Source organism: Aquila chrysaetos, chromosome 9 (genome assembly GCF_900496995.4).
Source record: "Aquila chrysaetos chrysaetos chromosome 9, bAquChr1.4, whole genome shotgun sequence".
In the NCBI taxonomy this organism is placed as follows: Eukaryota; Metazoa; Chordata; class Aves; order Accipitriformes; family Accipitridae; genus Aquila; species Aquila chrysaetos.
Window position 1 is genome coordinate 11,875,009 of NC_044012.1, and position 24,337 is coordinate 11,899,345.

At 46.3% G+C, this 24,337-nt stretch overlaps 1 protein-coding gene and 1 long non-coding RNA gene across 2 annotated transcripts in view; both read right to left on the reverse strand.

The window, feature by feature from the left end:
• Positions 1-14,016: 14,016 nt before the first annotated feature.
• The window catches only part of LOC115346393, an 87,901-nt gene continuing 77,580 nt past the window's right edge, over positions 14,017-24,337 (reverse strand). Inside the window, exon 5 of the mRNA XM_030026401.1 lies at positions 14,017-14,573. Within this exon, the coding sequence (XP_029882261.1) occupies positions 14,088-14,573 (486 nt within the window). The 3' untranslated portion in view covers positions 14,017-14,087. The remainder of the gene's footprint in view (positions 14,574-24,337) is intronic.
• Positions 15,299-20,486, reverse strand: LOC115346394. The gene is made up of 2 exons (XR_005933224.1): positions 18,715-20,486; positions 15,299-18,116 (listed from the first exon to the last, which is right to left on the reverse strand). It is a non-coding gene; the product is annotated as an uncharacterized LOC115346394 (long non-coding RNA).

The following is a 24,337-nucleotide window of genomic DNA, read 5'->3' on the forward strand; positions in this document are numbered from 1 at the left end:
CTAACTCCAGTGATGTGAGGGGGTACGTGACTCAGTTACCAGTAACTGCTGTTTACAAGGGGCAGGAAGAGTATATTTGCTCAAATGAAAAAAGGTCAAGGCAGAGGCCCATTTGCTGTTTGTTAATAAGTAATCTAAAGTACAACACAGCTTTACTGTAACAAATCAGCCTGGCTTAGCTTTTCTTCCATCACCATTATTTCCAATCCAGTTCTGGACTAAAATGCCAATTCAAAAATAATCCACATTCTCATAGATTATTTTCAGCATCTCCAGATCTATGGAGAGGATTTGTAACTGGGGAACAACAGCAACAACAGAAAAAAAACCCTTTCCATATTTTTGCAAGTGTTTGTCTCAGGACACGGTAGGCAACCAAGGTTGAAATATCAGATAGGGCATTATTTATCTCCTGGGAAATTCTCCTTTAGGCTCAGACCTGTGCATCTTCCCTATGGAATTGTGCCAGTCAAGAGCTGTGGTGTTGCTGGCCCACTTACAGCCACCTCGCTAAGTTACTGATGTAACTTACAAAACCACCTACGTCATCTCTGAATCTGGCTCACAGTCAACAGTTAAAATTCAATCATGGGTGCTAGACAACATCCTTCTTCCAAGTGTCTGAGCGTATGTGCACTTTATGCATTGTGACCACTGCCCTGTCATTGTCTTTTGCAAAAAAAAAAGGTCATTTTCCAAGCAACACTTGTCTTTAGCCACCAAGCAGTATTCTGGAAAAGGGCTGGAGTCTGTCCTTTGTGGTTTGTCTACTGGCTGCAGGTAGGATTCACTAGAAAAGGTTTTGCCATTAATGAGCCACTTAAAGTGCTTATCAAAAAAGCAATACTGGTGCCAGCTGCCAGCTAACCACAGCTTCTCATTTGTAACCCTTGGTGTTCATGTCCTTCAACTGTACTGGCCTGAGGCACACATCTAGTCCTCAAAATAGGGAATGTGATGTACACAGTGCTAGGAGCAGACATAGTCAAAGCACAGACAGCATGGCAGTGTTGGCATGTACCCACAATGCCGGTTTGTGAGAGTGTTTTGTCTTATGTGTAGTTATTTCTTGAAGGAGGGTAGCAGGGGCACACATGCACACGCACACATGCACGAGGTCACCTTTGGAAACAGAAACCATGCAGCTTGCAAACTACAATTCCTAGCTTCCTGAAATGCAATTTTGAAAGGCAATGATCCTTTAACAAATCAACAACCCCTGCTCCGGCAGTCCCAACTGCCTGTTAACCCAGGGGGAGGGAAAGAGGTTGGTGAGGAAAGATTTTTCCCTGTAGAGCAGGTCACGTTTGGCTGTGAGCTCAGAGCATCTTTCCAGTGCCAGAGCCTTAACAAAGAGTATTCTTGAGCTCTGTAGTCCTAGAGGGCACCAGGGCCTGCCTCTGTCCAAGGCAGGGCCACACAAACAGGGAAGGGGAGGAATGGCTTTCTACAGAACTGCCTCTCTGCCGCCAAGCAGAAGACAGTGAGGCTGAGCAGCAGATGCTGATGTGAGGAAACTGTAGAGTATACAGGGAAGAACACGTGGGAGCTGTTGTAGGGTCTTTGTAGTGGGATGGGAAGAGCATTTATGCAACTGAGTGCTCACACACACCAGAAGGCAGCACCAGTGGCTCCTAGCTGCCAGGAAAGGGGTATTTGGATGCCCCAGAGCCCTCATGTTTGCCTTACTGTTCTGTGTTATTGACACAAGAGAAGAGGAGGAGGGAGGGGTGGGGAAGAGGGGAGTGGAGGACACACAGTGTCCTGGGGAAGCAGGCATGGCTGGTGCTGCCCTCTGTGTCTGTACCTGCATGATGGGCTGCAGCTGGGTGGTTGGCAAGCAGTACAGTTCACAGAGATACTTGACCTGATCTGATGTGTGCAGGAGGTTCATCCCGGAATACCTGATGTGGGCAGCAGGGAGTACAGTGGAACCGATGCTCACTTCTATGAAATTTGGCTGAGCTGGGGATCTGGGCAAGTATCTTGTAGCTTAAGCAAGGTTAAGAGGATAGTAGCATAAAGTCCTAGATCCTGTGCCTCCACACTGCTCTGAAAGAGCACGTGGCCATGCCATACATCACACGTCGTGGCAGGGAGAGCAGTAAGTGTTACTAGCTGGCAGCCTTTGCAAAATGGTGATGCCACATGAAAACGCACGTGTTCGTTACTCATGAGATACACATTTAGTGCCCATCCCTGCCTTTCTACAGTAGTATACACCCAGGGTGGTGGAGCTTTCTGCTTCTGTCCCTGGATGTTGTGCTGTTTCCTCTTGTGCTTTGTTCTGGGTAACATCTGTTGTTTCTGAGTTGCCTAGTGAGTTGCAGGAGTCTTTAACAACACTGATACACTGCACTCATCCTCTAAAGACCGGTGAGCATTTACTTCCCCGTACAGCAATGGGAAAACCAGGGTACCAGGATGTCAGGTGACTCTCCTGAAGCAGTGGGATTAGCTAGAAAATGTTAAGTACTCCCTGAACCCAAGCCTGAGCATTAGTCATCACTGCCATGTCACCCCTCAGTGGCATCACGATAGTGAACTTCTGGACTGTACAGTCTTTTGCAGACAAATGAGAGGCATTTAATGAAAAGCAAGCCCAGTGCTGCAAACACCACTGTAGAAACATACACTCTGTTCTAACCGGTAGCCAGGGTGCCTGGGAAAATATGCAGGTGATTTCAGAAAATCATAAGTAGCCTATTATCACAGAGGAGAGGGGGAAAAAACCTCAGGAGTTTTGCCCCATGACCATCTGTTAATTTTCCCCTGAAGCCATTATTGATTTGCACGAGGTAGCATAGTAATGCCCTGCAAACAGTGCTGTGAATCAGAGCTCTGCACTGCTGTTGCTGGACCAAGCAAGCTTCACTGACGGGAAATGGCATGGTGACATGCTTTCTCAGCTTGTACCTTGGAGCTTCATGCACCTGCCGATCATCAGCCTCAGATAAAGTTCTTCTGTTTTCCCATAAATGCCGTGCTTTGCTGCACTTCAGTCTGTGGCAGAGGTGAGCCCCTCTTGTTTACTCACTGGCCGCCTTCTGTATAGTTTGTATAGCCCATAGCCCTTCTAATAGAGGTCTTGCTCATAAACTGCCGTATTTGCATGCATTTGGAGATACTCAGGTATCTAGCTATGCTTCAGGAGTAGCCCAAGATCACCACACAAAGGCTATGCTATTTAAGGGGTCAAGTGCTAAGACTGCTCCTTGTCTGCTGTCCCCTTTGGCCCTTACAATTTGACCAATGCGTACACATGTGCGACAATAAAAATAACTGATGAGCCTTCATGGCAACAAGTGTCAGCCTTTTGTATGTGCCCTGTGGTATCCATAGCCCTCTGTAGCTAATGGTGGTCTTGGGGTTGGACCCACCAGTGACTGTGTTTCTGCTTCTGCTTTGTGCTGTGCTGTGGAGGAGACGAGTCTCTTAGAGCAGCAGCTGTAATGCCTTACAGCTGGGTTGGGAGCTGCCCCTGCTTTCAGCTGGAGAGTCCCTAATGTTGCCTGCCATGGCGAACGTAATTGAAATCCAAAGATGAGCTGTGGCGTTGTTGGCAAAAACCTGGTGGGGCTCGTTTTGGCTGAAGTACACAATTCAAAAGCATTTTCCCAGCTTTCTCTTTCTTTTTTCATTCTTCTGAGGTATCAAATCGTGGCATGGAGGCAATGTGAACAGCTTTGCTCTTTATCCTGGCATCTCAGACAGAAGGAAACCTGAGAGCGTTTATAGAAGCGACTTGGCCTGTGCCTCTCTCCTGGTGTTTTCTCTGTGTGTACTGGGTGTGCTGAGTGGTTTCCAAAGGAACTTTCTGAGCACTGCAGCAAATGGGGAAATTCACTGTGGAACAGTTGCTGCAGTAAGTGAAACTTAGAAACAACTTTTGCTTTGCATTTGTGAGCAAAATATGGTGTTTTCCAAAGAATTTTTGTGTCAGAATTACCAATTTCTATCGTCACAAATATAATTTGTGTAGTAAAAATGGGAAACAACTAGACCAAGCTGCACACTGTCTTGAATTTGGTCCCAATGGAAGCTTGTCCAGTTGGATGTTTCCTCAGAGAAATGTCATCATGTGTGCATTTTAATGGTAAAATAATTCTTCTGCTCATGAAAGAATGTTTTTAATATCTATGAGCAATGCAAACAGATACAGGAAGCATTTTGCTATTCAATGATCTGAATACATTTCCCCCCCTTTTTTAGAAGAAACAAAGCTGTTTCCTTTCTCCTTAAATGGTCCTGGATGAGACAAATGCACCAATGCTTGTTAGGGAGAGAGCATTATCAGGCAGGAAGTTGGTGTGCTGCTGGGGTAGGGGAAGATTTTGTTTCTCTGTAGCGATAGCAGCAGTACAGGTTTTCCCAATGGCTTTCTCCCTTAGCACATGCTAACTCATGAAACTCCTCGTGTTATGCACCAAGACCTGAGTGCCCAGGCTGAGTAACTATGCGGTGTAGCCATTTGCAGATGCAATTACAAATTTTTGAAGTTGTACCCAAGAGTACTTTGATGGCTCAGTATTAAGCTCTGTGTTTCTTGATTTCTAGTGCCCAGCATCTGACTATAGAGCCAGCAATCCCTGCAGTGTGCCCGAGGCAAGCCTGGCACTGCCACACAAGGACCAAAACTTCCAGTGTGGTGGCCAGAGAGACTAATAGGGAAATTTTAAGTCTTAAATGCTACTGCTGCAGTGACCCAGCCCAGCAGCTCCTCTGGAAGGTGAGTAGAGACAGCCTTTCTGTCACAGCAAAGATGTCTAATCTGAAACATGGATTACCAGCAGCCAGGAAGTGACAAACAGGGTCACTGTTCTCCTCAAGCTGTTTGTTCCCCTCTGCCACCTCTAGCAGAGCACCCAAACCACAAGGCAGGGAGCTGGACGCTCCTAGCCCATTCTCTGCTGAGGATCTGCTGCTCTACAGCAACGTGCTGTTGACTCATTCGGCCGGAAAGCAAGTGCACATGGGGGAGCATGGCTGTCTTACCTACTGGTTTGAGCATTCACATGGGAGTTTGAGATTCTGGACTCTGCTCCCAGGACTGTTTATGCATTTTACACGAAACAGTCACCAGGTAACATATAATCCCTGATCAAAGCCCTCAGGGGATTTAGGCAAAGCAACGCCCAGTTTCTGGATTCTGATCAGTCTCAGGTGTGAATTGGGCTGAGCTGCTTGGCCCTGTCAGGACTGGGACAGTTCTGGACATGCATGAAGGTAGAACTCTAGATAGCTGATGAGCTTGGAAGTATTAAAAAAAGTTGGAGATTGAAGGGGCCAGATAGTGGGAAGGACCTAGCAGCTGCAGTGGGATGTATATGCCAGCATTTCAATCTAAAGTACAGATTTAGGGTAAAACATCAGGTGCTCCAGTAACAAAGTCCTCTTACAGGGAAACAATTGTTCTCACAGATTCCTGAAGTGGAAGCTTATTTACATAACCATTTTATGTGCTTTTTAAAAAAAGAAGTCCCATCCTAGCCACTGTGTTTGCTTGGATTTGTTTCCACTAGGCTGCATGTGCTGAGCTGCACAATGGTGGCTGCCGTATGAATAGCTTGTTATTCTTACCAAGCGTGACAACTGCTGTAGCGAAATCAAGAGCAACCTGCTCTAATGTAAACTGATTTCAGATTGCCCCCGGCAGTCCCAGCTACCTCATCTAACCTCTTTTTTTTGCCAGTTTTTTTTCTTTTTTTCCTTTTTCTTTTTTTTTCACTGAAGATGTACCCTGTGCTTTCTTATAAGGTGTTTTATCATGCTGGCTGTTGCACTGGTGTCTACGACCTGCAGATGAACTTCTCTGGTATTATCCTTGGTGCATTGCAAGGCCACTTGGACCCTTGGACCCCCCAGCAAATGCAGGCTTCATCTGCCTGTCCACTCCAGGGATGAGCTCTGTAGTGGCTGATGATTTTATCCAAGAATATCTAGCTACAAAGCACCACAGATGTGTGTCTGGCTCTTGATGGGGCTGTTGCATCTTTGATACCCCACCTGCATGTTTGGAGAGTGCTGCAGGGCTGGATAAATGCGGACAAAGAGAGGCCTATTCAGAGCGACACTGCTGTCACGCTGAATACAGGCCAGATACCAAGTAGGAAGCAGTTGTGTTGGTAAGGGAGCGGGGAGCATCGGCGAGTGGATTTGGGGCAGGGAGTGCTGTGGGAGAAGCAGTCCAATTTGCTGATCAAAGCTGCCAGATCAGTGTGTATGATGGGTGTGATATAAATTACTATCTATAAATAAATACCACAACAGCATTTTAATGAGTTGTTTTCTGGTAGCACTTGTCCAGGCTGGTAGTGTTATGTTACTGCTGGAGAAGTATCTCCAAGCAAACTTCTTGGCTAAACCTTCATAAACACGGTCTCACCCAAGATCCAACTATGATTTGTTTGGATAAGAGGTTTTGCTTGTTTGTTTCTGAGCATACTTTCAAATATATTTGGGTTTTTACTTTTATTTATTTATTTTTTCCTTCTTGACCCAGGTTTTGTGTTGGTGTCATAGAACCTAACTGATGCAGAGATAGGGGACAAATCTGGCGGCTTTTCTGAGCATTCATTGTCGTTCTGACAACAAGAAGCTTGCAGAAGGGCTGGGTCATCTGGGGCTTTGGGGGTGGGGGCATTTGGGGCTATGACTCACAGGAGTGACCTGTGTCTCTCCAGAGACTGGCAGGTAAAAATATCCTGGGCCCGTCTCAGGGAGTGCTGCGTCCTTTGCTTCTCCTGCTTTGCTGACACACCTGACATTGCAGCCAGTGCTGTTTGGAGGCATGGTCTCGTGGACCCATGCCCCACATTTGCAGTGTGGTTCTGCTGAGACTCAGCAACCAACTCTGATTTTTTTCTTTTTCATGGCAGCTAGCTATTTTTCTGAACTTTTGGCAGCCTGGGCTGCTGGACAAATGGCTGCACATAACTAGTGCACAGCACAGCGTGTTGGATGGGACTCAGCCACATGCACTGTAGCAACCCGTGTGTGCTGTAGGTTGCGCTGTGCACAGACACACTCTTTATGTGTCCTGGTCTATAAAGTCCCCCCCCAGCATTGTGTCAGATCCTGGAAGGTTGTCCCCGTGCATACCCAAGGACACAGGCTGCTTCATACCTCTATGCCAGGAGTGGACCCGGGACTAGAGATGGGCTGTGGTTTTTCTATCATCTGAACCAAACAGATCATGGTGGGAGGCAAATACTGAGGCAGGGGTTGGGTTTGGAGGCTGGATCACAGGCGTTGCTTTCACATTTCAGGCCAAAATAATGGTTTCATCAGAAAGCCTCTCAACACGTTAAGTTGCCACCACAAGAATGTGTGAGAGCTGCATATATCCAAAACAAAGCCGAAAAATAGTCTTTCTCATGCTAGGTCTGAACTGAGGAGTTTTTTGCAAATTTGACTCCTGTGTGAACGGCAGGACCTCTTTTCTGCTTAATTTGAAGATCTGAGAGAGAAAGTTCAGTTCTTTGATCCTTAAACATAAAATCTCTGAAGTGACGCCTCTTGACTGTCTGGACTTGTGATGCATACTCAGAATTCATTCATATTATAAATAAATGATTGGCAGGTGATGCTATAGAGATAACAGCTTCCATTCTTTTTGAGGAATCATTAACTCCCGCCAGGTCTCCCTGATCAACAGCTATAAAAAAAACCCAAACAACAAAACAACCCAGAAAATAATATCAGTTGGAAGGGACATCTGGAGGGCTGCACTCCAACCTCCTCAAAGCAGGGCTAACTTCAACATTAGCTTAGGTTTCTCAGGGCTTTGTCTATTAGATTTTTGAAATCTCCAAGGATGGGGATTTCACAAACCTCTCCGGGCACCTGCTCTAGTTTAACCGCTCTTACTTCGAAAAATTTCTTCTGTGATGTCCAGTGGAATTTTTCCTTCTGCAACTCTCAGTCATTGCTCTTGTGCTGTGCACCTCAGTGGAGAGCCTGGCTCTGTTCTCACTCATGCAGCCCAGGGTGCGATTAGCCATCGTCACTACAAAGGCACGCTGCTGACTCCTCTTCAGTTTTTTTTGTCCACCAGGACCCCATGTCCTTTTTTTAGCAAAGCTGCTTTCTACCCGCTCAGTTCCCAGCCTGTACTGTTGCACAGGTTTATTCTGTGGCAGGTGCAGACTTTACATTTGTCCTTGCTGAATTTCAGAAGATTTCTTTCAGGGTTGTCTTTCAGGTTGCTGAAGACCACCTGAATGGCTGCCTCATCCTCCAGCATAGTGACCTACAGCCTCAATTCAATGTCATGCACAAACTTGCCGAGGAACCCTTCTGCTCTGTCATCCAGGTTGCTGCTGAAGACTGGCCCTAGTGTTGTCACTTGAGGAGTGCCATCTGTTAATGACAATTAAACGTCTAGTTGTTGACCGTTATTATCCTTTGAGCTTCATGGCCCAGCCATGAGCTTTTTCCAGCCAGGTTGTGGTCCATCCATTCAGGCAATACCACCCCAGTTTGGCCTATATGGGAGACAATGTCAAAGGTCATGGTAAAACCAAAGTAAGTGACATCCACTGCTTCCCCCACCTTGTCCATCCAGCCCGTCATTCCAGCACAGATGACAACCACGTTGCCCGGGTACAATTTGTCTGTAGTAGATCCATGCTGGCTGTTCCTAGCTATCTTCTTGTATCTACACATGGCTTCTGTGTGGACTTGCTTCATAATATTCCCAGGAAACATGTACTGATATCTTACGTAAGACATCTTCAACTTTGCTAATGCTTTGGCTAATCCCCTTTAGAAGCAGCCTGTTGATTACATGTGTTGAGTTTGTGAGACCTTCAGCATAAGCCTGCAGTGTTGGCTGAGGGAATTTTTGGTAGGGAGTGGCTGAGCAGGTCAAACTCAGAAGCAACCTAACCAGGACACACCTCTTTTTCCTCTGTTGGGAATCCCTTTCTTCCCAGTCTCGCCACCAAGGATGATCTTCTTGCCATTGTTGCCACGGCCTTTGTGTTACCTCAGGGTAGGAGCCTTAAGGGGCGGAAGTGGGAAAAGAGGAGGAATGAGGCTACCATGCCAATGGACAGGAGAGAATGGTAGTGTCAGATCCTGGCACCTGGCAAGGATTCAACTAGTTTGAGTAAAAGGAAAAAATAGGGAAGAAGAATGGGTAAGGTCATCTGCACAGAGTGCTAGGGACAGGCATGGTCGTTTCTAGAGAGCATGAGTAGTTCAGTCAACAGGAGGGGCCAGGCACTTGCCAAAATACACATTTGCGCAATGGCCTACGGTAGTTTGAATTCACAGAAGACAGTTGAGGTTCACTAGGTATAACTTTGATTCACTGGGGTCTGAAGTACAATACTGAGGTAAGTACTATTATAGAAAGTAAGAAACAAAACGGTTGGAAAGCCACCAGGTCTGACTGTGGAGCCAGAGCAGGACAAATGCTGCTTTGCCAAGCTGGCATGCCCTTGGGTGGCTTGAGGCTCGCTCCTGCCACAGGGGCATGGCTGCAGCCACGGGACCCGCTCCCAGCCAGGGAGGCATCTGTGCTGGCCCCTGAATCACTCCGTTTCTGTGGAGAACAAAACTCCTGGAAATGCTGGTCAGTACAGCGATGGCCAGCCTCACAGAGGGCCTTGTAGGATTCGCTGGGACCTTCATGGCTGGAAAGGCTTGGCAGAGCACACTCGTCCCCTGTGACTGGAACTGGACCATGTAATTGCAATTGAGGAAAGAGGCAGGCGCGGTGGTGGGAGGTAACGACTGTTGGAACACTTGGGCATGCAGCATCGGGCATGTCTTGCTAATTAGAAGAAACATACATAATCCTATCATCTTTTGTTGTACCCATACTAATGTGATTGATTGTATTTCTGTGGTGGACTTACATTTGTAATCTCCTTACTAGCGCATTAGAAGACTTTTAACAGTGATGCACAGAAAAGCCAATAGGACATTCGTGTAGAGACAACGCTGCTGTGGAGCCATGTGCACCTCTAATGAAGGAGACACAATCTCAGTATAGATTCCTCTGCACGGCAAGCTGAGGTTTCCAGGGTCCCAAGGTAAGTGTGAGTACCTGCGTGCTGCAGTCCCTCCTGCATTAATGAAACCTGACTTGCTGGGTCACCCTCCTGCGGTGACACAGTATCATTTAAAGCTGTTTGCTTATTACAGAGATACTATCACAAGGTGTGGTGCCCTGATTGGAGTCTAGCAAGAAAGTAACACTCTTATTCACCCACCCACCCACCTTTGGCAGATGGTCTGAGGGTCTCTCCTTTGCTTCATGACAGAAAGTGGTTGATTCACCTCTGCCCAGTGGTAATTATGTGTTGCTGCCTACTGGAAGTTCCCATGTTGGCATCGGAGTGGTAAGCCTACAACTCACTGCTGAGATTAATTGCAAAGTAAAAGCATGATTTCTTGATGTCTGTTTTATATTCAGCCTAGTGAAAGTTACTTAATGCACTGTATCATTTACTTGTGATTTTTTTTTTTTTAAAGATCATTAAAATGCTCCTAATTGCTATTACCCTGCCACACTCCTATGTCTCAGCAGCTATTTGCATGCAGCCTTCCCATCAAACTAGAAAGCAGTTCTGGTAGCAAAAATTTTCTGGCATTTTTGGTTTTTCCTTTCCTTTCCGAAGAGTGTCCCCTTTTAAATTCTTTTATTCTAGATCCTCCTGTGTAAAACACAGCTCCTTCTGGAGGGGCTTTGCCCTCCTGAAAGCTTATCATTTTATCCCCTCAGCTTTAGGACAAAATTATTCTCCTGTCAGTGCAGTTCTTATTAAACCAGGCTGGCTTGGCAGGTCTCCACTCCTTCTTTGTTTAAGTTTATTTATTTTTATATCAGAAAGGTAATAAAATTGACAAAAGAGGTTTATTCAGACTCTAACTGTACAGTTTACCACACAAGCAAAATAAAATGTCCAACACAATTCCTTTCATTTATGGCATCAGTGCTGAGCCATTATAGTACCAGCGCTAGGTAACTTTTCCTCCCTTCACCTTTGGAAACCTCTTTTGCACCAATGTCCCATACCGAGCTTTCTGTTTGCTCAGTGTCCTCCACCTTCGCAGGAGGTTGTTGGTACAACGTGGAAGACTTTTAACAGAATCGAGGCCAAGCCTGTAGGGCCCCAACCCCCAGCGTGCAGGGCTTTCCCTGGGAGGGAAGGAGGAAGGAGGTGAGGGGCTCTGTGCACCTTCAGCTGCTCAGCTGGATGCTCCAGCTGTAACACAGTCTGCTGGAAGGCCCACGGGAGCCCTTCAGGACGGAATCGGGGGTCCCCTGGGGAGTTCAGCCATCTCCTCATTCAAGTTGTATGGAGCCCATCCCCACAGGAGGATGTTGCCAAACACCTCATCAGGACCAGCTGTAGCCTCCACTTGGCTCAGTCCTGAGCTCCTGGAGCACCTCAGAGCTGTGGTGCTGAGTGCTGTGCTGAGTAACCTGTTCCATGGAGTGAGTGCTAAACCCCAGAGTCCTTACTCAACCAGTGGGCTCTCATTTTTGGATCAGATGTAGTACCCAAATGATCCTATAAACGCGGCTATGGAACAGGAGCTGCAATCTGTTTAACAAGGTCTGTTTTCATGTATGTTCATCAGTGAGTTGGGATCAGAGTGGGTGTAGGTCCTGGGGTTGGTTGACTGGAGTTAACAAAGAAGAAAGAGGTGTGGGAGGGTGGAGTAACATTTCAAAAGAGAAGGTTCATTCACATCTTCACTGTTTCTAGCCGGTGGACAAGAATTCTCCTGATACCATGATACATGGGGCCTGGACAAAGGAATAAATTGTCTTTTAATGCCTAGATCAACGGAGGGAATAGAGCAGAGACAGCAATGCAGGCAGGGGAAATCAATTCACTCAATATTATTTGTTAATATACCAGCTTCACCACCTTTATAAGCACTGTAGTATCAGTGTCATCTGATACAAGCATGCTTCATGTCAGCTGATGGGGAGATCGCTGACGAGGAGGCTTGGAGATAAGGTTAGCAACAGCCATGCCGTACACTGGAATGTTTAAGGCAGCAGCAGTTTCATTTCTGACCCCAGCACTAGGACTACCCAGCCTCCAGACCCATGTGTGCATTTTGGGGCTGGCCTTCCTCTTCTGAGGCTCTGCTCCTCACTGAGACCGTACACAGGCTGGGGTGTGGGGGTCTGCAAAAGGGAATCAGGGAAGTTACTGTGCTCTGCTCACTGGGATTACTGCATAACAGCTGCTCCAAGTGCAGTGCAGGCTGCATACATGTTAACCAGCATTTCAGCTTAGGCGGGCTGTAACCTGTGTCGGATGGTGGGCTGGGTTTCACAGGGTTCTCCAAGAGCTCGTCATGGCCAGTGCTACTGAAAGGCAGTGGGATGGGGTACCCAGGTCCTTTTGGTGCTGTTAACATCCCTGTCTTGCCTACTTCAGGCATGTCTGGAAGGCGTTGACTACCAGCCTCCAAGTTTCCAAGTATCAATGCCCATGTGCTCTGAAGTGCCTGCCTTTAGAAACAATGGAAGGGCATTGCCTCTTGCCCTTGAAAGGATGCACAGCGTCTGTGTGCTTAAACTCGCCAATGGCTGCAGCCAGAACCCAGGCTTTGGGAGCTCTGTTTTTGTCTGACACCGTCGACTGCCTGAGCCTTGCTTTTGAGAGCCCAGTGCTGCAGCTGAGGTGAGGTGACCCTGGTTTGGCGGGTCAGACACCCACGCTGTCGAGCCCTCCCAAACATAAGCGGTGCCTCACCTTTGTGCTACTTCCAGCTGGAGGGAGAGAGGACTTTACCTCCTCTTCTTGTATCAGGAAGGTCAATCTCCGCACGGACTGCCTTTTCTTTCAAATCTATACATTAAAAGGCATCATAAAATGCTACAGCATAGGGGTGCAATTAATGACTCTTTGGAAGCATTGTGCGATTACTGGCTCTCAGTGCAGTAAATAGAAAGCAGTGAGGTTCTGGAGTTCATTTCCAAACAGGTGAGTGGGAACTCTCAAACGAGGAGGCGATTAGCACGTCTGCAGGTCTGGTTTCTCCTTTCCCTGAAGTGAAGGTGGGCGTTAGGCTGTGGTGTGCAACATCCACATCATGCCTCATCTAAGATTTGCCAATATTCATTTGTTGCTTTCTACTCTTTAGCAATCAAACAGAAACTTTTCAGCTGGTACCTTCTGGGTGACAAGGTTTGAGAAATAACCTTTCAGTCACTATTGCAGCATTGTGAAAATGTTCTTAGGTGATATAACAGCTGCATCACATGAGCAGAGCACATTGTCTCAGAGCTACCTGTACTCTCCAGTATGGTTCAGAGAGTTTGTTACCAAAAATGTGGATTAATTCTCTGAGTGATACTGTACACACTGCAAGGGAAATGCTCCAGATGGAGCTGCTCAGGCTTACATGAACATATTTGCCTATTCCAGAAACCTTTACACTTACTACTGCTCAAACACCATCAGTGGCAAAAGCTACCTTGGCTGCCATGGGAGCAGGACTGGGTCAGTAATGCCATGTTACAATAAATCAGCCAGGTTATATCACCAATACTGTAATTGCTCAGGAGGCAGTTGGCCCTCCAGTTAGTTTGGGGAAATACATTTAAATTTCAAAATTTGTACTGTCATATTAAACCACTCTAAAAACGTAGGTAATGATAATGTAACAAACAAAGGTATCTCTTCCCAGTGAAGCCATGTTAAGTCATTTTATATTACCACCGAAGGAACAAACCAAGTTTTTACAACAATAGTTGGCAGTATTTCTATTAAATGGCATTAGCCAATAATTTCTAAAACTGCCTGTTAATTATGGCATTGAACCCTTGCAGGCGGTTCTATTTTACATAAGTGCAATCCAGTTTCCAGCCATCAACTGAAGACTATAGCCTTTTGTTGTAGCCAAACAAGAGTATGCGTTACCAAATTCCTTTCTGGGGTAAATCTATTGTCATTGGGTTTTGGGTTTTTTTGTTTGTTTGTTTGTTTTTAATCCTGACACTGCCAGGTACCATTCAAAAGAGACAGTTTAAGCGCCACTACCTCTGGGCAGCTTGTCCGGCTGGTGCGCGAAGGCCTGCCAGCTCAGGTCCAGGGCAGCTACTTAGCTCAAACACAGCACTCTGCGGACGCGGCTGGGCTGTTGTGGCAGCCAGCTTGGCTCCAGAGCCCAGGTAACCTGTTGTCCGCACCACGGCTCTGATACCAGCAGCACACGGCTAGCCCAGGGGAGCAGCTCTCGCGCGGTGCCGCGTCCGCGCTGCAGCTGCCGGCCCGGGCTGGGGACCGCTCGCGGACATGGAGCAGAAAGCGCTGAGCTGGCTTTGCGGGAGCCGGGGCTGGCTGAAATGCGGGAGGCTGCCTGCTGTTTGGGGTGCCCAGCTCCATCAGCCCGGGCAGCTGAACTGTATTGTGCGTCCCTTGAATACAGAAAGCCCGCAGCACATTCGGCAAGAGGGCTGGCACAGCGTGTGCTGCTGTGTCGGTCTGTTGCTGGTCCTCAGCTGCTCTGGAGGTGTCTGCTGGGTTCACAGCATGTCTGGAGGACATCACATTGTGCTGCGAAGCTTTAATTTCTAGCTGCACAAACACCTCCTAGAACACACAGAGCAGGTGCAGGTAAGGATAAATCTCTCGCAGGTAACTGTAACAGTGGCAGGAAAAAAGTGACATTCATTTTGTACTTATCACTTTGACTAGCTGTAATTATTATTGCTATAGTTAGTGCTACTATTGTAATATTACCTGAGGCTGCCCAGTCAGCACTGAGCTCCATTGTATTCAGCACAAATGCACCCAAACCCCTCAAAAAAACTTACAGTTCAGAATGCCAGTGCCTTACAATGGTGAAGAGGAGGGGTAAAACCAAATGGATACAATTAGCTTAGGCACAACTTAGTCATTGTCTTCTTGGTGTAATTATAAAATGGACAAAGGTAGCGCCAACTAACCTCAAATGCCCTTCTAGCCATAATTAACTATATTGCATAATAATGGTGTCAGTTTAAACATTGTTTAAAACCGATGCTTTGCTCAAAATTACTATATAGCCACACTTACATCTTGCACAACAGACTAACACATAGCAGTGTCTTGACTTCCATTTTCTATTTCATTGTGTCATCTGTGCATAGGAAAAGCTCTTGACCAAAGAGGAGTCAGTGGTACAGTGGTAAATAAAAGTGGGTAGATTCATCTGTCTGTGGTATATAAGGAGCAGGTAAATACTAGAAGTGCCCAGAGTAGAAGTGGGTGCAAAGGGAGTGCCCTTTGCCTGCATTTACCATTGACTACACCACTTAGAAGAGTTGCATAATTGATACAATTGAACCACATCAGTCCTTTTATTTATAGAACATAATGAAATGGTTTTCAACATCCTGGATCATGCTGCATGGGTGATTGCCATGTATGCACCCAAAGAGAATAAATAAAAACATTTCCCTAAGGTATTATGTCTCTTCATCTTCTCTACTTGCATCCAGGACTTTGAGAGCAGTTCTGTAAAGCATGCAGCATGTAATCCTGCTCTGCTATTGCACACGCTTCATTCGGCGGAGAGCTGCAGTGATGCTGCTCCGTAATGTTGATTGCCCGTGTAGTACATAAAGCGTTGTCATAGTTTCGTGGAGCTTAGGATGTGCACATACCTAAACATACCATAACCTGCATTTGACATAAATCTGGCTTACCTAGAAAGCATATAGGCGCAAGCTCAAGAAAAAAAAAAAAAAAAAAGGAAGAAAAAAAAAAAAAAAGCTGTGGCATTTGATAGCTGCTTTCAGTGATGGAAATGGAAGTAGGTCATGAAGCAGTCCCCTGATAAAGACAAATGACGTAGATGATCTGAGCCCGCTGTTTGAGCCACAGGCTCCCACACCGGCTTGTGTTTGTGATGGTCTCTCATTAGAGTCTGACACCATGACTGTGAACGTCATCCAAGGAAGACTCTGGTCTACGACAGAAACACGAGCATCAGGTGGCACTGAGACAGGGTTACTGTAAGTTACATAAAATAAAACAAAGCACTGCTATAATTTTATCTTTTTTTTGGTTGCTATTATTGGAAAAATACAGATAACAAGTATTTCTCTTGCTGAATCGTTTGCCCATCTTTATATGATGTTCTACTGTTCCTATTGCATCATTTGAATTTGGCCTTTATTTATGATGCTACATTGTTTTATGTATACACTTTATAATTAGAACTACTAATTGCAAGCTTGCTAACTGCCTTTAGTTGGCTTTTCCAGAGCATTGCTTGTAAAAAGGTCACAATTACTCAGTTCTTTTCAATTGCTCAGTGAGTATTTTCATAAATTGAAAAGAAACCAGGACTAGGTTTTTAACTTATCCTATTTCTAAACTTTACATGGTGCCCATCTGGTGCATAGAAATGAACTGCATCAAAAATTGCATCTTTTTGGAAGCTGTTTAAGCTCTTTTCTCAAAAAATCTTCTTTTTCTGAATTAAAAAAAAAAAAAAATTAATCACCACATCAACATACTGAGGGACTCCCATGCTAGCTGTTATATTAGATTTTAATTGGGTTTTTGACATGTAAAACTTTAGCCTAGACACATTGTCATATTCTTGATACATTTTGAACTGAAAAGAATCCATATAGGTTAATGGTTCTGCAAGAAGTCATTTCCATACACACTCTGCAAACTTAGACACAATGCTCCCATTTTATCATTTGTTATTTCAACTTTGCTGATGATTCAGTGGTGTTATTCTGCTGAAAAACTGGATTAACACAGCAGTGAATCAGGCTCATTGGCTCTGCATCTCACTATCTAAAATGAGGATCCACCTACAGGTAAAATACTATCATACTGCAAGTATCTCACAGACTGTAATCTGTTCTGGCTTGCCAGATCTTCATCGGAAAAGGATTGCATAGGTTCAAAATTAAAGTGCATGCTGACTGCATTTTAGTCAATGGGAATACTCGTGAACAAGATGAGCTGGTTTGGGCTTTTCTAATTACAAATTGCTCAAATCAAAAATAGCAGAGCATGGGGTTACTTCTTTTTGTTGCTGATGTTTTCATTACCTGGCTGCCACAGATGCAGAAAGCGGCCCCTCTGCCGCTTGCCCAAGAGGGCCGGCACCCTGCGGGGACCCCGCGGCGCAGAGGGATTGCTGGGTGCGCAGTGAGTTCAGGTCGCTCTCTCCTGTCGCCATGCACTGAGCTCCAAGGAGACACCGCCAAGCGTGTGCTCTTGCAGCAGTGGGAGTTACATCAGACACTACAGCTATTTTATTGGCAGCCATGAGCTCAGCTTCACCGCGTTACACTTCGGTAAACACTCAATGGCAAATAATGCTAGAAAGTGTATGTAAGTGTAATCAGCTTATTGGGTTTTCTTCCTTCAGTGTGATCATCTCATGATTTATTAGACAGTCTCTGTTCAAACTGCCAAATAACTTCCCCTTTCCCTTATATGTCGTTCTTGTTTTGTTCCCTTCCCAAAGTCAGTCTTAAAGGGCATCTCATAGAAATGTGCATTCATCCAGTGCCTGCAGACGTAGCCCTCTCCCCCGTGCACAAACACTGTACGTTTACCTCTCATGCACCCTGTGCTTAAACTGACTAATAAAAATATGGATCCCAGTTATGTGATGGTCCAGACAGCCTCAGCAGGAAACACAGCCAAATGTCTGTTGATGTGATGAACCACCACCACAGAGGACCTGAGCAATTAACTGAGTGTATAGTTTTATTTGGGGGGGTGGAGGGGATGATTAAGGTGAGCTGCCTTTAGCACACTAACAGGCTGGGAGAGGGGCTCCAGCGACTGCATGGGGAACACAACTGGAAAAGCTCTTTTGTCTCCACCGCTCGGTAAGAACATCACCTTGGGCAGCATCTCTGCTGCTGCAAGCAGCGAGCGAGGGTTCGGGCATGTTTCTTCGCCCAGCGTGGCTCAGACCTCCACTCTGGAACCGCAGATGCAGTGCCCAGGCGCTGCTTGCCCAGGTCACTGGGGGCTGAGCGCGCCAGGTGTGAGCGGTGTCACGCAGGCTGCGGTCTTCAGGCTGACGTCAACACCGAGGCATCGCTCCTGGGTTTCACTGGGTTAGCACAAGCTTCTTCACCCCATTAAAGGCTTGGTCTTTGGGTCTTCAACCTGAAATCAACCCAGGCGTTAGGAGGTGAAGGTTGGTACTGTCTGCTGGTGTTCAGCTGGAAGGAGCTGATGGCATCAGGCTGCGGTGACAGCTGGGTGACACCACGAAAAGAGTGCCAATTTGCCGGGGATCCCAGCAGAGGGGGAAGGGGGGCCGTGACCTGCCGTTCCCTTGCCAAAGGCACAGTCTCCGTGGCAAGGTTTGGCTGCAGCAGATGGGAGATAAGTACCATGTCTAATTGCACTGCGTGGCTTTCGGGAGCAGAGTGATGGCTTCATTCTGCAGTGACACCCAGCCTCGACCAGCACTGAGCAGTTGTCACCGTCAACAGATGAACCCAGGAAGAGTGAAATGTCATGAGGTAAAATACGAAATGAGCCAAAAAGGCAGAATCTTACAATAATGCTAATGTAAACACTGGTCTGTTAAGAAATGTCAGCCTAGTTTTTATCTCGTAGCAGGGAGATTGTTTTTGAGAACCTATGCAGAGTCAAATGAATTCATAAACCTCCGTACCAGGTGCAATCATTAGTCAGTAAATGAATTACACATAATTATCTGCTTTGTATTTAATTCACTTGGCTTCCAGTTTCTTACTCTTCATACAGTGAAACTCTCTCTCTCTCTCTCACAAACACGCTCTCCATGGGCAAGGAGGTTTTGGAGGGCTGCCATCATCCTGACTCATGAATCAGACTCCATGATTTGAATGATATTTATCTAAGCCTGCAAACAAAGAAGATGGCTATGTGTCCAATGAGAGAATAATTATTGTTATTATGTTTATAGAGCAACAAAGTCGGGAGTTAGGACCCCGGGGGAAAGGCGGCAGGAAGGGCGAGCTGGGCAGAGGCAGGAGGCTGTAGGCAGTGTTTCAGTGCAGGCATGTGCCAGAGCCCTCGCAGGGTTCCCTGCCTGTGAGTCACCTCTGCCAGGAATCGCCCAGCGGCCAAGGCGGACGGCCAGGTGATGCCTGCCTCGGCGGGGACGCTCGCCGGGAGCCGCAAGACCACCTCCCCGAGGGCTCTCGCCACGACACCAGGACAACGCTGGGCCCGCGAGGGTTTTGGCAGCGGCTGAAGGGAGTTGGGGTTGGCCCAAAGCACCCCAGACGGCTCCGCCGCTGTGAGGCTGAGGATGGGGACGTGCCGGTCTGCGGGCAAGCCAGCCCGGGCTGCGTTGGGCAGCAGCGCTGACAGGACAGCCTCCTGCTTGAGCAGACAGCGTGTGTTTTCTTCTTTTACAGAAGCCAGCTGTACACTTACATCCACAGTTACTTTAACTAAACTACAAAGAAAGGAAAAATAAATCCATAACAGAAAAAGCTTGCTTCGCGAGTAACAGCCGCTGCCACAGCAGGTTGCTTAGAAATAAAAATGGCCCTTGAAATGACATTTGGGCTCACCCTGCTCCACAACTTCAGTGCAAGCTCAGGCAGAGGAGCCCTGCTCCACACCTGGAGAGCTTTGGACGCTGTGCCAGTGGCAGTGCCGTGCGTGAGCCAGGCTTGCTCCTTCCAGGTTAATGCCCCGTCTACTCAGAGAGGGCAGTGACAGAGGAGGCTCTACCTATCCTTTAGGACTGTCTGTAGTAGGCAGTAAGTTTGGGATAACCAATAAGTTGAAACCCATATTTCTAAAATGCATCTGCCGCTCTAAAGCTTTCCTTAGCTCTCCTGGGATTGCAAGAGTCCCCCGAATTTAAAGGGCACCCCATGCCCTGCTAGGAAGGGGGCCACAGACCTCTGATGTGTGGCTGTTGCCAAGGCACGCACCTGCACAAAACTGACTCGCGTTTCTTGTTGGGCTCACGGAGAGAGTTACCCATGTTCACAGCCGACTTCTGGTGCATCTGTACAGTGGGATAACAACTGGCAGCTTTTCGTCAGCTTGGTACCACCAAGCAACGGCCCTGGCCATCACAGCCGTAGCTCTCGAGACCTTGGAAAAGGACACCAGACTCTGGAAATGTTTTGGTTTGTGGTTTAAGGACTCAGCCAGCCATGATAACGGCAAGCAGCACTCCTGTTGAGAAAGTTGGAAAAAGTGTCATTTATTTCCATTAAATCAGCTTTAGGATGGTAAAGTTTGAGCCACCTTGCAACTATATCTAATGATCTTTAGGTTAACAACATAGAGCCAGGGAGACAGCAGGACAAACAGCCAGATGAAGAGGTTACCTGGAAATAACAATGAATTTAAAATGAATCCTATGCAGGGAACAAGACGTCTTCTTCTTGTTCTCCCAAGACCAGCGTGAAACACTTCCAAATTTTATCCCTGTTATTGGAGGGGAGGCAAAACCAATAACCTGCGTAATTATCAATGCTCAAAAAATTACCACTAAAAATGCAAGATAAATAACTTGATGTCCCTTCCACTCAACCCAGTTTTAGAAGCAAGTTTTACCTCACTAGATGTTTTAACTGATCATTAAATCCATGTTCATATCTTAGGAAGAAACAGGGAAAGGCTTTGACTAAGGCAGAATTGCCAATGCAATGATAGGCAATGATACTTTGGATCACAAAACACGCCTTTGGGGATGTGCATTGAAGTGCTGGCTTTTTTAAACAGTAGTAAATCTTCCTTACTTGATTCCCTTTTAAGGAACAACTTAAATTTTCTGGAGAAGGTTGACAGAAAACACGTATATGCCAACGTTAACATCCCAGGGAAAAAAAGGGCTTTTTATGAGAGCAATCAAAAACATTGCTGAGACAGTACTGGCCACAAGAGGAGAAAATGTGGTTTTACGGACTTGGTGAAGACTGGGAGTCCTGGATCAGGACTTTCTCAATCTCCCCAAACTGGCACATAGCCTCTGAGAAAGCCAGCCCACCTCTCGGTGCTTCAGTCTGCCTTGCTGTAGCAGCAAGGAGACACTGGCTGCCTCCCCCGTAGCCTGGGAGAACAAAAGGACGTTACACTGATTACCTGAACTCACAGCACTTCTTAGCGCATATTTACCATTGAAAATTGCTGCTTCTGTTGAAGATTACTTTAGAGTGAAAACAGACCTTTGTGCCCCAAAGCATGTTTGTTTATTTATCAGTTTGTTTGTTTATCAGTTGATCTAATAAAAATATTACTATTTCCCTCCAATTTGATCTACAAGGCATTTCAAGATCCTTGAATGGAGGAAGCGAACAAAACCATACAATGTATTACCAGGCAGGTAGAGAAATAGCTAAGCATAAGACTTCATAAATATTATTGTTCATACAGCAGTTTCTGCATGTCCCTCTCTCCCTCCCTGATACACAGAGGTTTTATATTATTACTACAGGGAAAAAAACTAGATAGTAGCCAAACTCATATGAAAAGCATTCCCCTGTTTACAGTCCCTGAGAAATAATGCCAGGAACTATGGGCCCAAAGAGAATGCCACAAATACTTCCCTCTGAGCTAGCTGACAGAAAACAGTCAAAAGAACAGGGCTATACATTGCTGCTTCATTATAAATCACTGCATTTGGCACACCTGTTCCAGCACACCTTGGGGCTGTTGCTGGACATAATGTGCCTTTAATTTTTTTATTTTTTTAATAATGCAACCCAGATGGCATCTGGCTTTGCACACATGAGCATGGTCATATTGTCACATGTACCACAAGACCACAGAGCAGTCATGCTCTTCACTGTCAGACCCAAGGAGGTTTCTGAAAAACATTGTTCTCCAGTTGCCTGGTCTTACTGAGAGCACATGGCAAGGCTCAGGCGCTGTGCTGTGTAACACGGCTGTAGAGCCGGCACGCATCCAAACATCGCAGAGCGTGAGCAAAGCAAGTTCAGGGCTGTCTGCACCTGTCTGGAGAGATGTATTTTTTCAGCACAGCACAAGAACTTAGAATCAGGTCCTTTTCCAGTGTGAACACTGCCTGTTTTGGTGCAAGATCAGTATGGGAAAATATATTTCAAATTTGGAGAGAGGAATTTTTCCCAGTTTACAAACTGTTCAACGTTTACAAAGTTTTAAATTGGAGTCAGTAACAAAAGAGCACAGATTCAGCAGCAGAGATTTGAATAAGCTTTACAGTTGCTGGACTTCTTGAGTTAGACCAGTGAAGCTAGCCTAGTATTTTGCACATAGCCTGTGCTTGTCGTGATTTTACTAATTTTTGATGAAGTTACTCAAGTAATTTAGAATAGGAATATTGTTTACCAGCCCTGGGAAGATTACAACACTGGCCTGTGTTCACATGTGCTTTGGAAGGCTTAGAAGGGGACAGGGAGAACAAATGGAAAGAACCACATCTGCCCCTGGATCACAAATCATGCCTGTTTGTACCTGAAAGACCATAAATTTATCTGTTTGCAGAGTACTGGCATGTCGCCTGGGAACTTCCATTAAAAGATATAGTTCTACTGCGCTGCACCTCTCAGCGTCAAAGTGGCATCTTTAGCATGCAAAGGAAAGCTTTAAGGTCACGTCTGTGGTAAAAAGAAAAATCCCTGATTAATCTGACAGCAGATTCAGCATCACCTTCCTGTGGGGCTGTTGGGGTATTTTACCCAGTGACGTTGCAGCGTGCTCTGGTTCCCAGCTTTTATGTTATTCCATTTTGTCTTGTTGCACAAGCCTTGCTCTAGGATGAATGTAAGAATTCGTATTTTGGTGATGTGAAGCAATCTAGCCCTGACCTTGCCACAGGTTCCTTACACACACATAAAGCGTCCTCTGAAGCCAGGGAGACTTTGGCTCTAAAAGCTAATGGCAGGACAGGTCATGCCCTTTATGTCCTGGGCAGGCAAGATCTACCTGCATGCCCATGACTTCCAGACCTTCCTCGTATCTTCCTGTCTGATAGGGAGGAGACTCATAACCTGGGCTCCCATGTACAGCTCTGTGGTATGACTGGGCTCTGTACATTCATGAAAATGAGTCCCCCAGCACAAATAATGGGCACAGCTGCAAAATACAACCTTTTCTGAAGAACCCATTCCTGGCCCTGCCTCCTGCCACCCCATGCCGAAGTAATGAACTAACCCCATTTACAATTGTTTTGCTCGACATATGGGTCCCAGATAGGGAGAACTATCCAAAAGAAGGCAAATTTAACTCAATGTGGGAAAGTCCCTACTGCACTGCGTGTGGGTATATACTGGTGAGCTTGGCTCTGCAACAGGGAAAGGACAAAAAGCCAAAGAGAGGAGAAAGGCTGAGCTGGGAGGGAGGGGCAGAGGAAGATTTTGTGTGTGCCTGGGAAGGAAACAATGGGACAAGGGGCAGGAATTAAAAGAACCACATCCTTCTCTGCATCATAGCCCTGCAGTTTAAGTTACTCCCTCACACTGGACCAACCCATAGTGCCCTACTTCTAACATTGCTCCCCTGTGACTGCTGTGGTGAAGCTCCATCCCATTAGATGTGTCTCGACCAGGGACCACTAGGGCAGCAATGCTCTTAGCGTGTCAGATCAAACCTCCCTCCTTCTTTCCGATGACATTTTGATGAGTCCCCCACCCTTGCTGGCCTATCCCAAGCCCCTACAATTAAGCTCCAGCCTCACAGCCTCTGCTGAGCGTAAGTCAAAAGATGTTCCTCCCTTCCCTTCACCTCTGACCCCACAGCCAAGCCAACCCTGCCCCAGGCAGACTAGCTCTCTCCAAAGCTCCCCACAAACCTTCAGTGGGGAGGTCCTTCCCAGCCACCCCACTTCCCTGCAATGCCTCTTGAGGAAGAGCTACACAAGGAAAGGACAAAGGCAAGATGGTATTTCCTTGCACCCTCTTGTACCTATGTCCTCTCCTCTCATCTCTGCTTCCACTAATTTTCTCAAGCTCATTGTCTTGTTTGTGAACTGCTGCATGTCTCAGTAATGACAATATTGGTGCTCTTCCATTATTGCTATATTCCATAATACTTGTACTATTCGTAATATTCACCCTTGTACACTCTTTGTATGTTCAAAGCATTTGCAACTATTTACTGCTTATTTCTCCCAAAAGCAGTGCAAGGGAAGTGGGGATGTCAGCACTAGCAGCCCCACTTAGCAGATGGACCAGTCAATACAGAGAGGCTAAGAGTTAGCAGCAGCAGCCTCAGCATTTAAGTGTCCGGCATAAGGTCTTCTGGTTTGAACAACCCAGAAATAGGTCTTCTCAATTTACTGTTCCCTTCAGGTAAAAAAAAATCTCCAAGTGCCCATTCAGTGGGTCACTTTAAGAGCTCTCAGCCATGTACAATGAGCAAAAATGGTTTAAAAAATCCATGTGTGT